General features: G+C 34.6%; 2 protein-coding genes across 4 annotated transcripts in view; one reads left to right on the top strand and one right to left on the bottom strand.

The window, feature by feature from the left end:
• LOC108454396 (peroxygenase-like) overlaps window positions 1–15753 on the bottom strand; it is a 91079-nt gene extending 75326 nt beyond the window's left edge. Inside the window, exon 1 of one of the 3 annotated variants that reach the window (XM_053019279.1) lies at window positions 15744–15753. The gene's annotated coding sequence lies outside the window, so the exon portion shown is untranslated. Of the gene's footprint in view, window positions 1–8111; window positions 8122–9512; window positions 9524–15743 lie in introns of those variants that run through there. The other 2 variants (XM_053019281.1, XM_053019287.1) reach the window with 2 other exon arrangements.
• LOC108456577 (CRIB domain-containing protein RIC5-like) lies at window positions 4148–7533 on the top strand. The gene is made up of 5 exons (XM_017755124.2): window positions 4148–4411; window positions 5149–5318; window positions 5442–5539; window positions 6125–6203; window positions 6877–7533. Exons 2-5 carry the CDS (start codon window positions 5273–5275, stop codon window positions 7221–7223), a joined length of 570 nt encoding a protein of 189 aa, XP_017610613.1. The 5' UTR covers window positions 4148–4411; window positions 5149–5272; the 3' UTR covers window positions 7224–7533.
• Window positions 15754–16146: the final 393 nt, after the last annotated feature.

The raw sequence follows: 16146 nt of genomic DNA, 5'->3' as shown, positions 1-16146 counted from the left end.
TCCTTAAATGGTAATTAGACCATTATACCTTAGGATGGACAAAAATGGATATGGTTAGATGTATTCTCAATGTTTTAAGTTAGGGGTACTTTGTAATTTGGTAAATAAAATCAAAATAACTTAATAAAAAGAATTCATCTTTTCTAATTTCATCTTCATAGTCTAAAATTGCAAGAGAAGCCATAGCTAGGGTTTTGGCCAAGCTTTCAAGCTCGATTGTAAGTCCGTTCTTGTCCCGTTTTTAACGATTTTTATATTTTTGAGATCGTGGTAACTTGATTTAGCTATTTCAAGGACTAATTTGAAAGAAAGTTAAAGTATAAAATTTTACCCATGTTAAATATCCTTGTATTTTGATGTTTGATGGTAGAAAATACATGTTTATTGTTTGTTAAACAACTTTTTTAAAATGATTTTTGGTAAAAACGTCAAATAGGGACTTATTTGTAAAAGTCTATAAAATATGTAGAAAAGTGTGAATAAATGAAAAATGTGGGCTGTTATGAGTACAAACAACATTTGGCTAGGCTTGGGTTGTAATGAAATTAAAAGAAATTCATTTTACGAGCCTAAGGAATAAATTGAAAAATGTTGAAAAGTTAGGGCAAAAATCTAAAATTTTCCATAGTGTGTTTTTGGGCTGAATTGAATGATGTGATGATTAAATAAGTTAAATGTGGTATTATAGATCAAGAAAAATGAAGTTTGGGTCTAGATCGGGGGAAAAACAAAGTAACTGATGAATAGATCTTTTTGGTCGTTTTTGTAACTGAGGTAAGTTCGTATGTTAGATAAGTTTTACTTTAAATGTGTTTTAAATGCTTTAATTTATGCATGAATTGTGTAATCGACCTTACGGACACATTTGACGACGATTTGGCAAGCGAGAGATCCCAATCGAACCTTAAGAATAGATTAGGATACAAGTGACATGTCATTAGGGTTTTATGTTATGTGATCCGGGTGCTAGTCCTGTACGTCCTACCGGTGACAAGTATACCGGCATATGTTGCGGTTACTTAACAACTTGTGTGAGTAGCACCGTGTAGTTACGTCTCGACCGATAGTTTGTGTGAGCAGGCCCGTTAATGGCTCGAGAGCGAACATATATGTGTTATGAGACAAAGGTGGCATTGGCTACATATGTGGCACCTTGTGTGCAAGGTTTCCCGAGTATCCGATATTATTATTTCGAGTGGTTTATTGGGTATGACAAAGAATGAGAATGAGTATGAAACCATTATAAATGGTATAGGTATGTGCACAAAACTTAAGATTATTAAATTCGCGAAATGATGAACTCAAGGTAAGTCGTGCTGGAATGAATTATGATCATGAGAATATGGTAAAACACATTATCTTATGTTATATTATTTGCATGTTAATGTATAGTAAGGTTAGCTTATTTCTTTCATACAAGCTTACTAAGCTATATAGCTTACTCCGTTTTATTTCCATGTTTTATAGTGTCACCAAGCTAGCTCGGTTTAGAGATCGTCAGAGATCGTATCACACTATCAAACTGTTATTTTGGGTACCGATGATTTTAAACATTTTGAGAATATGACTTGTATAGGGGCTTGGTCATTTTGTTATATGTGTCATTTTGAATTTGGCCAAATGTATTAGCTTGTAATTGTCAAAGGCTTGACATGGTATTTGGCCATGTAACTTGGCTTATTTTGGTTGAATTGGTTGTAAGCTTATATATATTTATATATATTTATAAATGCTTGGTAAATGGTAGAATGTGGCTTAATGGTTTTGGTTGTTGAATGGTTAAGATTGGCTCATTGGCATGCTAGGAAAAAACTAAGTAAAATTATGCATGTTATTGGTAGCCATATTGAAACTTGTAGAATGTGAGTTTGGTATGATTTGTTTTGGCAAAATATGATGTTGTAAATATGTTGAGTGTGGATAATGAAATGACATGATTTGGCATTATTTTGTGGATGTTTTGGTTGCCTAAATATGCCATAATTTATGCCATTGGATTTGTGTATGTGTATGTGTAAATGAGGGTGGCAAATGGCTTAGTAAATCACCTTTATTTTGTCCACATAGATAGATACACGGGTGTGTGTCTAGGCCGTGTGTCTGTGCCATGGGCATTTGTTTAGGCCATGGTGTCCCCTGCACCTTAATTTTTGAGAAATAAAATGCTCAGAGTTAAGCACACAGGCAAAGATACGGACGTGTGTCTCAACTATGCGAGGGATACGGCATCAAGCACGAGCGTGTGTCCCGACCATGTGAAGTCTGCACCTATTTTATGAAAATCAAATTAACCACACGGCCTAGCACACGAGCGTGTGACTTGGTCGTGTGAATTCTATTTGTTTATGCTTTGCAAAACAAAGAGTTACACAGGCTAGGGACACGGGCGTGTGTGATCATACGGCCTGCCCACACGAGCGTGTCCCGAGCCACACGGACATGTGTCCCCTGTTTATGGCAAAAATTTTCTAAGTTTTGTAAAAGTTTCCTGAGTTATTGGTTTAGTCCCGAACCACTTCTAAAGTATGTTTTGGGCCTCGTAGGCTCGTATTAGGGACTTTATAGTTGAATATAAATGGTTTTAATTTAGATGCAAATTTATGACTTGATTTATATGTTTGCTTGCAATGTAAGTCTGGTAATGCCTCATACCTTGTTCCGGCGCTGAATACAGGTAAGAAGTGTTACATCTATTTTCTAATAAATTCTTTCTTTCAAAATCAATTACAATTAACTAGAAAGAGGCGAAATGGGATTAGATTGAAAATGAAAAGAAGGTTGATGCATAAAAAAGTGTTTACATGGCATAATATTATTGGGAGATACCATTCGCTGATGAGATTTTAACGGGAGGTACGAAAACAACTTGTCTCAAGAGATGTCACTTTATAACCATTGTTTTGACCTGAAGGGGGGATATTGTTATACATCCCCTATAAATGGGGACACATGGCAGATCAAAGGGCCATCTGAGGATGCACCCTACCTACTACAAATTGAAATGTCACCGAGAAGAGGTGCGTTCTAACCACCTGGATTAGTAGAAGGTAACCATCCGTTCCTCCAAGCACCTAACCTTCTAGTAAAAACGTGATCTCTATGGTCACTAAACCTCACATAGATTCAACTATTCCGTACTGCCAAATCAAAATGAATGATAGAATTTGTCCCGTCATAGACATCCTCATCTCATTGAAGACATTTGCCTCACACATCCTGCAATGATGACTTGATGGCGGGTCCAACACATTAACACCATCTTGCACAGGACCTCACCTATAAATACTTTCGAATATGATAAAAAAAAAGATTGATTCTCTAGCATATTTGCCTGCACTTTGTCAATCTACCTTTAGCACTCAACCTTCAAGACTTTCTCCACCTCCTCTCTTTGTAATCTCAACCTCTCCACCCCAACTACGTGAACTGATCTCCATCAACATCACTGCATCCTCCTTCCTACTCCTTCCTTGTTGTATTACTTTATCAGCATGTAACTTATCTTATTCTTGAGCAAGTAAATGACTATATATGTGCGTATAACTTGTATACCTTAATGTATTGAAAACCAAAGCATCTAAAAAGAGTAAGTAAAAGGTTGATACATAGGGTATATGACTTACACATGATATAACTTCACTTATAGATAGTAAAATCATAGTTCAATTAAAGAATCAATGATATGTTTAAAGATATTATATGAATTATAGAAATGAAACATAGGAATGAATTATTTATGTAAGACAACGAAAAAGAAGTGATGAAACAAATATAAGCTTTAAGGAAGACAAATACTATATAAGAAGATATGTTTAGATGGTAGTGGTTGTATTATGAAAACGTAAAATAGAGTGGGTTAATGTAGTATGTGTAGAATGACCATAGAATTCAGTAAATGGTTGAGCGGATAAGAGAAATCAGGATTAAAATCAAATCATTGAGATCCTCCAACACAGATTCACACCATATATAATAAATCTAACTTTGAACCAAAAAACAACAACCTTAAAATAGCAATCACTCAATTAAAAATGTGTAATAAGATTAGGATATGTATATATTTGCATTACCAATTTGCCATTCATTCTTTAACCGTTTCCCCCTCAAACCATTTATTAAGAAAAGAGCTATAAATATAAACATAAAAATAGTCTTATTCAGCTTTAACCTTTTTCCAACTGAAAATTCGGTCAACTTCTCTGTTCTTGATTGATGCAATGAATAAAATTGAAATTCCTTTACAAGCTACAATCAAGAATAAAAGAAGTTGAACCTTTTCTTTCTCTTTTCTTATCACTTTTGCCTTTTCTTTTTTCTTTTTTTTTTGTTTCATGCTCATCATCTTTTGATTTCTCTCAACCACGCTTCCTTTTTCTCTAACACATGGAATCTTTTTTGTTTCAATTTAGAGGTATTCTTTCTAATTTATTTGTCTTTTATTTTATTTATAAAACATAACTTACTTTCATCTAACTTTTAAATATATTTATTTAAATTTCTATTTCATAAATTGATTTTTACCCACAATTTCTTTAGCCAAATGCTTGTTTTCAAATAGGAAGTAAACTTTTGGTATAAGAGATGTTAATTCTTACATGTTCGATCTCATCCTCAAAAAGACAATTGGAGGGTGAAATCGAGATTTTTTTTTTAGAATTAGAATTAAGCTACACATATTGATAAGAGATAAAATTTAATTTTACTATTTAATAATTTTATAATTTTTACAAAAATTAAATCAAAATTTTATCATTTTAAACTATCAATGTGCAATTTCATCATTACTTATAATTTTATACATTTTAAAAGATAAAAATAAAAATAAAAATTTTTATTTTAGAGGCGAATATACTTATTTATCCCTTAGACAATTACTCAAATGAGCTAGACAAAACTTCGAAATCAACATTTGATTTTCATCGACAGTATCTGTCTAATTTAACAAAATGTTGGCATTCATGATAGAGATTCAAGATTTTTGAAAAGGAAGTAAAAGCTCTTTCGTGATCACCTTTTGCAGTTTTCCTTGTATGTAAATATTTATACCAATTCTAACATGATACATATATATATATATATATATATATATATATATTATTTTTACTTGCAATTTATGTTTTTTTTTTATATGTGACGTGTCAAAAACAGACTTTGGAATATATTCTTGATTTCCTTTTCCGTCGCTTGGGAGAAAACAAGCCTTTTCTTCTACCTTGGGAAGGAAGATTTCTTATTTGTATTGCAAAAGGATCCACCATTACTGACAAGCAAAATGAATGGTCTTTTGAAAAGCTTAAAATACTTTACCCATATGTTTGGTAAGTACCCAAATTAAGTTTTTTTCATAACCCTTTTTTCTTGTGAAAATATTTTTTTACCAATTATATTATATCACTCTACCACATTTTTTCCCTTAAATATTATTTTGACAATTTTTGCAGTAGATAAAAAACCAGAAATGCAAATAGGACCTCCTACAGATGTAAAACATGTTGCCCATATTGGTATGGATGGTCCTTCTGCCACCAAGCCTTCTTGGGTATGATGTCAAAATTTTCCTTTCCTTTCTCTAATTGTTATTTAGCACAGATTTAAATAATGGTTATAAAAGTTCTGAAAGTGAAGGGATGTTGAATTATAAAATTTACTTGGGTTTGAGTTTATGGGAGCAAGTGGTAAGCTTTTATTTAGACAACTCTCTTTGAATGTAACATGTAAGTATGTAATGTGATTATGTTTTTATTATGTGTGTAACAATACTAACTTCTAATTTTAGAATACCATAAAAATAATAGTTAGATATATGATTGTTAATATTGTATCGATATTAACGATTGTATTAATTTATATGTATTATTTCAACCCTAAATTAGTATAAAATAATTTAAATTTCATTTTAATAAAAAATTGTAATGTATTTTAATTCATTCAATGTGTTACAATCCATTTTAATTAGTACCAACATGTAGTCTGACATATGAGTATAAATTTGATACTTTAATCAATTTTTAATATTTTTAATCATTTTATTCAATCTAATTACTTACTTACGGTAAATAACTTGTTTAAAATTTTATTAACATTAAATTTTAGGTTAATAATTATTTTTATAAAATCCTTGCAGATGAATGAGTTTACTTCTGCTCCAAAATTCTCGGCAGATGCTTTAAATGGCAATCTAGAAGTGAATCCTTCTGCATCAGGTTTGTTCCCTTTTTATTTTTTAACCACAATATATTAATAATCATTCAATTTTAAACACACAATTCAAACGAATCCAAAATCATAGATTTGATAAGATTCTATTTCATCAACCACAAAGTAAGGTCTTTATTTTTAAATCTCATATATAAAATATCATTTTTCCTGATAAAAATAAATCAGATATTTATACTAATAAATTATTCGAGTTTAATTTAATCATTATCAAATATGTTAATACTTGATTTGAACAACTTGTAACCCTAATAATTTTTATTTATAATAAATTTTAATGTTAATTTACTACTTTACCCTTTATATACATACACTTAAAAACTAAATCTTAAATTGTCATTTTAATTTTCTTTTAAAATTGCATAAGAATGAGCTCAAGTATATATATAACTAATGTAAATGAGTTTAAATTGAAAGTAGCTTGAATAGTTTGATTTGATTTCAAGTTAAATTCAATTTTTATAATAGCATTCGATCAAATTCGAGTCACATTTTAAACTTAAATTTTTCAATGTTTGAGTTTAGCATGATTCGATTATAACTAATAATAACAAAGACAAGAATTATGGGATTCAAAATTTATATGAATTCGATGTCACCTTTTAAATATAAATAGAAATAAAAAAATAAAAAAATTTAAAATTATTTTCATTCATGCAGGAAGTCCAAACTCATTGCCACCTAATGGTAATGAGAAGCAAAGGAAGAAACATCGGAAGCCAGCGGTCGAAACTGACTCTCCTAAAGGTTCTCCTAAAGCTAGCAAGAAGTCCAAGCAAAATCGTTTGGCAAACAATTCGACGGCAGAATGCCCCGATCAAGAAGTACAGAGGACCAAGAACTCGATTCGGGACAGCGAATCATCTTGCCAAGACGCAACTGAAGTCCCGAAAAAACCTCGGAAAAAGAAATCAAGGGGATCATCGGGCGGATCGGGGACATCATCGCCAACGTCGACATCAAAAGCTCCGAATCTCTTGCCCTCAGTCAACGAGGTTGAATGTTAAAAGAAGATGGAAGCTTAAAGAGGCCATAATAGATTACAACTGCGTCAAACTGTAATCCCCATGAAAAATTTCTTCTTCATCTATTATTGATGTCTCAAACTTGTTTTACTTGTAGCTTTAGCTTGCATGGTTTTTTAAAGAACTTCTCAACTACAAAACTTCTTTTCTGTTGATATACTTTTGTGATTGAACTGTGTAAGCTTTTGGATTTATTACTAGGGAATCGATTCGTGTACATGAAGGTGTATCCTTGGCACTCAATTTAAGGGTTAATTAAAATATAAAATTATAATTATTTTAATTAAAATAATTTGTTATGTCTGTAAACTATAGATGTAAGTTCTATCCTACTATATATTAAAATAATCTTCTTGCAATATATATAGTAATCAATTTCAATAGCAAAGCAATTGCTAAAAAAAATAAAATCCAAGGATGTCATGATTTAAGGGTTGAGAAGAATAAGGTAGTGCATTTTAGAAAATGGCTCTTGGATTTACGGTCTAGCAGTGAGCTACAAGATGAGGATAGGATTGAAGTAGTCATGGTCTACTGGTATATATGGAAATGCATGTGTGAATTTATTTTCACGAAGACAGATCTGAAATTATTTGGAGTTATAGTTAGACAAAATGAGTCAATTCTCCTTAAGATTGGGTTTAATATTATTAATAATCCTGATGCCCTCTGGCTTACACTACTCAAAAGTAAATATAAAGTTGGTGTTGGTTGCCTGGATAATATTTGGTGTTTGAAGAGTACTTATATGTAGAGATAACTTGACAAGGTTTGGGGTTCTTTAAAGGAGAATATTATTTGGGTGGTGGGTGATGGTTGATAGTGCGGTTTTGGAAGGATAATTGGGTCTCAGAGATTGACATGCTCATTCCCCGTACTAGAGATGTGCCTATGAATAGTGATGTATTTGTCTGTGAGATGGTTGATCCACAAGGAAATTGGCTATGGCCCAGTTGTGAGTCTTTTGGACGTGGAGAGAATTCTACAGAGCCATTCCTCCACCCAACCGGGAGCTAATAATGGACTTTTCTATTTGTGACACATATTACCATCTATCAAAATCCAAGTGAGGTCCCAGTTGGATCTAGTTTGGAAGTTGAAAGTGCCGCAAAGGGTTAGAAATTTCCTTTGGCTAGTCTTGCGTGATCGGTTTCTCACCAATAATGAAAGGGTCAAGAGAGGGTTAGCATTGGACGTTGGCTGTCAGCTATGTGGTTTCCGTGACGAAGATATCTCTCATGTTATTCGGAACTGCATGGTAGCCAGGTCGGTGTGGTCTAAACTAGTGCCCGTTGATAAGATAGTTTTTTTTTTAATTCACATTTTGAGTCTTGGTTACTGTTTAATATCAGCAAGGGTAAGATATTATTTCTTCAGAGTTGGAGTGGAGGACTCCCTTTGGTAAGCTGTGGAATGATCTGAATAATTATTGTTAGAATTAAGTGACCCAAATTTTTATTTAAATAAAATACGATGGAAAATAAAATAAAAGTAAAATTCATATAGAACTAGACTTCTTTTATTTTATTTTAGAATAAGGTTTTTAAACCTTATTAAACTCCATCTATTTTATATTGATTAGGATAAGGTGTTTCAATCCTACTAGAATATGGCTTTGCAAGCCTATAAATAGACATAGTCTATTCCTCTTGTATTTGATTCAAATTTTTCGACATAGTGAATTTTCTTCTCCTCCGTTGGTGGTTTTTTCGAAAGGGTTTCCACGTAAAATTTGTGTGTTCTTTATTTTATTTATTTTATTATATTTTATTTTTTCACAAATTGGTATCAGAGCTTCTGGGTTATTCATCTCGATCACGGTAATGGCGTCTTTGAAGTATGAAATTCATTGTTGGATCGCAACACCGATTTGCGTTGTGGCAAATTAAGATGAAAGCGCTTCTTGCAGTGGATCTGGAGGATGCCTGCTAGGATAGATAAGATGCCTTCGACATTAATGATGAAGAGAAGAAGCGTAAGGATCGAAAGGCATTAACACAATTACATCTGCATTTGTCCAACGAAATTTTGCAGGATGTGATGAAAGAGAAAACTACCGCTGCATTATAGAAGAGGCTAGAACAAATATGTATGTCGAAAACTCTAACAAGCAAGTTGCATATGAAGCAGTGTCTTTATGCTCATCGTTTGGAGGAAGGTGCGTCTGTACACGAACACTTAATAGTGTTTAAAGAAATTCTCTCAAACTTGGAGGCCATGGAGGTTCAGTATGATAAGGAAGATCGAGGGTTGATTCTACTTTGTTCGTTGCCCCCATCTTATTCAACCTTTAGAGACACAATTTTATATAGCCGCGAGTCTCTCACAGTTGATGAGGTTTATGATTCTTTAACCTCGTATGATAAGATGAAGCATCTTGTGGTTAAACTCGACTCTCAGGGAGAGGGTCTCATTGTTCATGGGAGACAAGATCGAAATGCTGATGATGATCGTGGTAGGACACAGGAACGGAATCCTCGTGGTAAATCTAAGCGTAGATCGAAGTCTTCAAACAGAGGTAAAACTTGTAACTTCTGTAAGAAGAAAGGGCACATTAAATCTAAGTGCTATAAGCTACAAAATAAGATTAAAAGAGAGGCTGCAATTAAAGGGAAAACAACCGAAAAATTCGTGAAGTCGATGTTGTAGAAGACTACGTGATGGTGAACTTCTAGTCGCTTCATCAATGATTCTAAAGTAAGCGAGGAGTGGATACTTGATTCAGTGCACCTTCCACATGAGTCCCAATCGAGATTGGTTTACAACTTACTGAACAAGATGTCAAGGTGTTGTTTTGATGGGAAATAATGCTTCATGTAAAATCGCAAGTGTTGGAACAATTAAAGTTAAGATGTTTGATGGAGTTGTCAGAACACTTAGTGACGTGTGGCATGTTCCAGAATTGAAAAGAAATTTAATTTCGTTGAGTACTCTTAATTCAAAAGGGTACAAATACACAGCTGAAAGTGGGGTTTTAAAGATTTCCAAAGGGTCCCTTGTTATGATGAAAGGGCAGAGAAAGATTGCCAAGTTATATGTTTCTGTGGTTCTCTTCACTTGGTGATGCAGTTGTCGTTTCCTCTTCCTTGTCAGATGATGATATTACTAAACTTTAGCATATGTGCCTAGGGCATATGAGTGAGAATGGCATGGCAGAATTAAGCAAAAGAGGACTTCTTAATGGGCAAGGAATTTGCAAACTGAATTTCTGTGAGCACTATGTTTTTGGGAAGCAAAAGAGAGTTCGATTCACTAGAGGAATCCATAACACGAAGGGAACGTTGGAGTATATTCATTCTGATCTATGGGGGCCATCCAGAGTACCTTCGAGAGGTGGAGCTAATTATATGCTAACCTTTATTGATGATTTTTCCAGAAAAGTTTGGGCGTTTTTCCTGAAGCAGAAAAGCGATGTGTTTTCCGCATTTAAGTCTTGGAAAATTATGATTAAAAAATAGAAGGGAAAATAGATAAAATACCTACGCACAGACAATGGCTTAGAGTTTTGTTCTGATGAGTTTAATAGATTGTGCAAGTCAGAAGGGATCATGAGACACTTGACAGTTCGTCATACTCCACAAAAAAACGGCGTTGCGAGCGAATGAACGTAATGATCATGGAGAAGGTTCGATGTATGTTGTCAAATGCCAACTTACCAAGGCATTTTGGGCGTAAGGGCCTCTCTTGCATGTTTTTGATCAACCGATCTCCATCCGTTGCCATTGAGAAAAAGACTCCACAAGAGGTATGGTCCGTAATCCCGCTAATTATTCGATTTAAAGATTTTTGGGTGTCTGCGATGCTCATGTTGATAATGGAAAATTGGAACCGAGATCTATTAAATGTATTTTTCTTGGTTATAAAGTGGTGTAAAAGGGTATAAGTTATGGTGTCCTGAAAATAGAAAAGTTGTGATTAGCAGAGATGTTGTTTTGATGAAACCGCTATGCTACCTAACTTATCTCTTAAAGACTCTTCCAATAAAGAAAATCAAAAGTAGGTGGAGCATCGATTAATACTGAGTCAACTCCCGAAGCTAGAATAAAATTGAGAATAGAGTTGCTTCTTCACCACAATACTCTATCGCCAAAAATGTAACTAGAAGAGAAATTAAACCTCCAAAGAAGTATGCCGAGGTTAATCTAGTTGCTTATGCTTTAAATGTGGTGAAGATATAGATGCGAATCAAGAGCCATCTAATTATTCGAGGCGGTTAGTTGTGAAGACTCGTAAAAGTGGATGTTTGCTATGCAAGAAGAGATGGAATCACTCCACAAAAAGTAACATGGGACCTTGTGAAACTTCCTAAAGGTAAAAAGGTCATTCATTGTAAATGGGTGTTTAAAAAGAAAAAAGGGACTCTAAGAGTTGAAGAACCGGATATAAAGCAAGGCTTGTTGCAAAGGGTTACATCAAATTCGAGTGGACTTCACAGATGTGTTCTCTCGGTTGTTAAGCATAGTTCGATTTGAGCTTTGCTTGGTATTGTGGCCATGCATGATTTGGAACTTGAGCGTTAGATGTAAAACGCATTTCGCATGGAGAACTTGAGGAAGATATTTACATGCAACAACCGTAGGGTTTTATAGTCTCGAAAAAGAGGACTATGTTTGCTTGCTGAGAAAGTCCCTTTACGCTTTGAAACAATCACCAAGACAAGGGTACAAGAGGTTTGATTCCTTTATGACTTCTCATGATTTCAAAAGAAGTAGTTTAGACAGTTGTGTTTACTTTAAGAAAAAAAGTGATGGTTCTTTTTGTATCTACTTCTTTATGTTGATGACATGTTGATAGCGATAAAAGATAAAGGAGAGATAAGAAAGGTTAAAGCCCAACTAAGTGAAGAATTTGAGATGAAAGATTTAGGACCAAAGAAAGAAGATACTTGGTATAGAGATTCTCGGAGATAGAAAAGCAAGTAAATTGTACCTAAGTCGGAAGGGGTACATTGAGAAAGTTCTTTGCGGAGTTCAATATGCAGAGTGCTAAGCCTGTTAGTACTCCTTTAGCAGCCCATTTCAGACTTTCATCGGCTTTATCTCCTTAATCAGATGATGAGATTGAGTACATGTAACATGTTCCATACTCTAGTGCAGTGGAATCTCTCATGTATGCTATGGTTTGTTCACGTCCAGATTTATCATATGCAGTCAGTGTAGTTAGCAGATATATGGAAAATCTCGGTAAAGAACATTGGAAAGTAGTTCAGTGGATTTTAAGATACTTACGAGGCACTACTGATGTTTGCTTACAGTTTGGAAGAACTAAAGATGGAGTTATAGGGTATGTTGATGCTGATTTTGCTGGAGACCTTGATAGAAGAAGATCTCTCACAGGTTACGTCTTTACAATCGGAGGTTGTGCAATTAGTTGGAAAGCCACTTTGCAAACTACAGTCGCTTTTGTCCCAGGAAGATAAATAACTAACAACATATTGATAGCGTATGAATTACTTCACTCTTTTAAAAAAAAGAAAAGGAGAGGCACGGGGAATTTTGATTTAAAGTTGGATATGAGTAAAGCCTATGATAGAGTGGAATGGGATTTCATTGAAAGCATGATGAAAATGCTAGGCTTTTGCAATAGGTGGATTGAGATTATAATGAAATGCGTATGAACAGTGTCATACTCGGTTGCAATTAATGGGATCTAAGGGTCAGAATTTACACCAAAAAAAGGAATCAGGCAAGGAGACCCACTGAGCCCATATCTATTCTTCATATGTGCAGAAGGTTTCTCTAAACTTCTAAACAAGGCTAAAAGGGAAGGACGAGTTGAAGGGGCTAAAGTGGCAAGAGAGGAGCTCGCTATCACTCATCTTTTCTTTACTGATGACAGTATCTTATTTGGGAAAGCAACAATGGATGGTGCAATGGCAATGAAGGCAGTAATTAATGAATACAAAAATCTCTCTGGTCAGCTAGTGAATTTCGAGAAGTCATTAATCTATTTCAGCAAAAATGTACAAGAAATATACAAGGGCAGATCGGGGGAGTTTTGGGGGTACATATTTCAAATAACCCAGAAAAGTATCTAGGCTTACCTACAATGATTGGAAGAAAAAAGAGAGGTGCTTTTCTTGAATTAAAAGAGAGATTCATCCAAAAGACAAAGAATTGAAGTATTCTCAATTTGTCCATTGGGGGAAAAGAAATTTTCATCAAATCAATTTTACAAGCCCTTTCGATTTATGCCATGTAGTGTTTTAAATTACTAGTTTTACTTTGCAAAGAATTAGAAAATTTGATGAGTAAATTTTGGTGGCGAAATTTAAAAACTAACAAGGGCATCCATTGGTGTAGTTGGTCAGCGATGTGTAGCCCAAAAGTGTTCGGGGGTATGGGGTTTAAGGACTTATTAATGTTTAATACGACCCTGTTGGCTAAACAGGGATGGAGGCTAACCACCCAACCCAACTATTTGTTTGCGCGCGTTATGAAATTGAAATATTATTCATGTGATAATTTTTGAAATGCAAGGTTAAGAGCTTACCCCTCTTTTACCTGGCGTAGTATTTGGAATGCACGAAGCTTACTTGAAGAAGGAATAGACTGGAGGATAGGGAATGGTGAATCAACAAATATCTGGAATGACGTTTGGCTACCCACGTCTGATGATGGAAGAGTAAAGAGTTAAGACATTAATATCAATTACACAAAAGTAGTAGATTTAATCAATAGAGACTCATTTACATGAAACTACGAGGCAGTAAGAAACTTACTCGAAAGAGAGCAAGCGGAGGCAGTGTTGATGATCCCTTTGGTAAATAGAATGCAGTCGGATGTTCTTGTATGACGAGGGGACAAATCAAGCGAATACACAGTACAAAATGATTCTAAATGGCTAATGATTAAGACTATAAACATACAAGATTATGTTACAGACCAAATCACCAACAAAGATTATTTTACAAAACTTTGAAATCTCCCAATCCCAAGTAAAAATAAAGATACATCTGTGGAGGGTGGCCAATAACTTTCTTCCAACGTTCAGTACTCTTAAATTTCGAAGACTCAGGATTGATGCAGCTTGTCCAGTCTGCTCGATTGAGGAAGAAATTGTGGAAGATCTATTTCGTGATGGTGAATTCACACAACAGGTCTTTTAGGAAGTTGGGTTGGACACCTCGCAAATAAACGCAAGACAAGCATGGAAACAATGGTCAGCCGTTTTCTTCCACAAGAATAATATTCAAGTATGCACAGAATTGGCAATTACTATTTGGGCAATATGGTACAACAAAAATAGAATTTACCATGAAGGAAAAAAGGAAAGAGTACAAGAGGTTGTCAGTTTTATTAAGGCTTTTTTAGAGACCAATCTAAGTCTAAGAGAAATGTTTTGGAGACCCCCCATGGAAGGGTAGATCAAAGCAAACTTTGACGCATCATACTCACAATAAGATATGACAGCAACTGTGGGTATTACTTTAAGAAACCACGAAGGATCCGTTATAAGAGCGTATTCTTACCCATTAAGAAAGACAAGGGATCTGACCGTTGCGGAAGCAAAGGCGTGTCTCCAGGCCATCATATTTGGGGAAGAAATGGGTTTTTGAAATCTGGTAGTTGAAGGAGATGACCTCATGATCGTGAGATTTCGTGATAGGTTTTAAAATATTTATAATTACTCATTCTTGAACTAACTATTATCGCGATGTAGGCAAGTGTACCTATCGAACAGTAGTATAGTTTTAGCAAGACCGGATTGTCGAACCCAAAGGAACTAAAAGTACTAGTAATGACTGTCTTTCTATTATCTAGCCTAAAAAATAAAGAGGTTTTGTTTTAATTAACTAATTATCTAAACTAAGAATTCACAGAGAAAAGAACTGGGGAATTGCTTTTGGGAAAAATCGATTGACTTAAGATAATACCTAAGGAAAAATCCACCTAGACTTTACTTGTTATTCTGGCTCCGAATCGGACGATTTATTCATTCAACATGGTCCATAGAGATCCCTAAGTTATGTTATTATCCCTATTCAAGACTAATAACGTCTAATCCCTAGATTGAATAACTGAGACTTTTCTCTAATTAACACTCTAGGGTTGCATTAACTCGATCTATGGATCCCCTTATTAGGTTTCACCCTAATCCGGTAAAATCTTGTCACCCTATTTCTAGGCGCGCAATCAATTTCGCTTAATTATGACAAAAGTACTCTTAGACAGGGTCTATTCCTCCTCTGAATAAGAGCATGTCTTGAATCAGTATTTTGGGATATCAAAACAAGAATTAAGAACACATAATTAAGAACAAGTTAAATATTTATCATACGATTCAAAAAATAATAACAAGATTCATCTTAGGTTTCATTCCCCTTAGGTATTTAGGGGTTTTAGTTCAAAACTGAATAAGAAAACATCTCATAAGAAATAAGAATACAAAACATAAAGAAAACCCAAAACTCTTGAAGGGAAATTGAGGAAAGATTTTCAGTCTTGATGATGAATCCGGCTTCTGAGATGGATCAATCGGCTTCCTTGGAGTAATTCCTTACCCCCTATTCTTCGTCTTCCTTTTCTTCCTCCTCTAGGGTGTATTTATAGGCTTTGGAATGTCTAAAAGCCCTCAAAATTAGCCTTTTCTGAATTGGACTCAACTTGGGCTAGGCAGGGACACACCTGTGTGACATGCCCCTGTGCGATTATTTTAGGCCATGTTCGAGCCTGTTAGAATGGCATGGGCGTGTGCTATACCCATGTGAGTCAGGCTTCAATTCTGCTAGATTGACACGATCGTGTGGTCTGCCCGTGTGAGAAGGTCCAGGCCGTGTTGATTTCGTACTTTGGCCCATTTTTTCTATTTTTGGCCCTTTTCTCGTTCCTTTCGCTCTCCTATGCTCTCCTAAGTATAAAACATGAAATTAAAGCATTAGGAGCATCGAATTCACCAATTCTAA

The sequence above is a fragment of the Gossypium arboreum genome, chromosome 9 (assembly GCF_025698485.1).
Source record: "Gossypium arboreum isolate Shixiya-1 chromosome 9, ASM2569848v2, whole genome shotgun sequence".
Lineage (NCBI taxonomy): Eukaryota > Viridiplantae > Streptophyta > Magnoliopsida > Malvales > Malvaceae > Gossypium > Gossypium arboreum.
The sequence above is the reverse complement of the archived record's forward strand: the minus strand, read 5'-3'. Positions and strand labels throughout refer to the sequence as shown.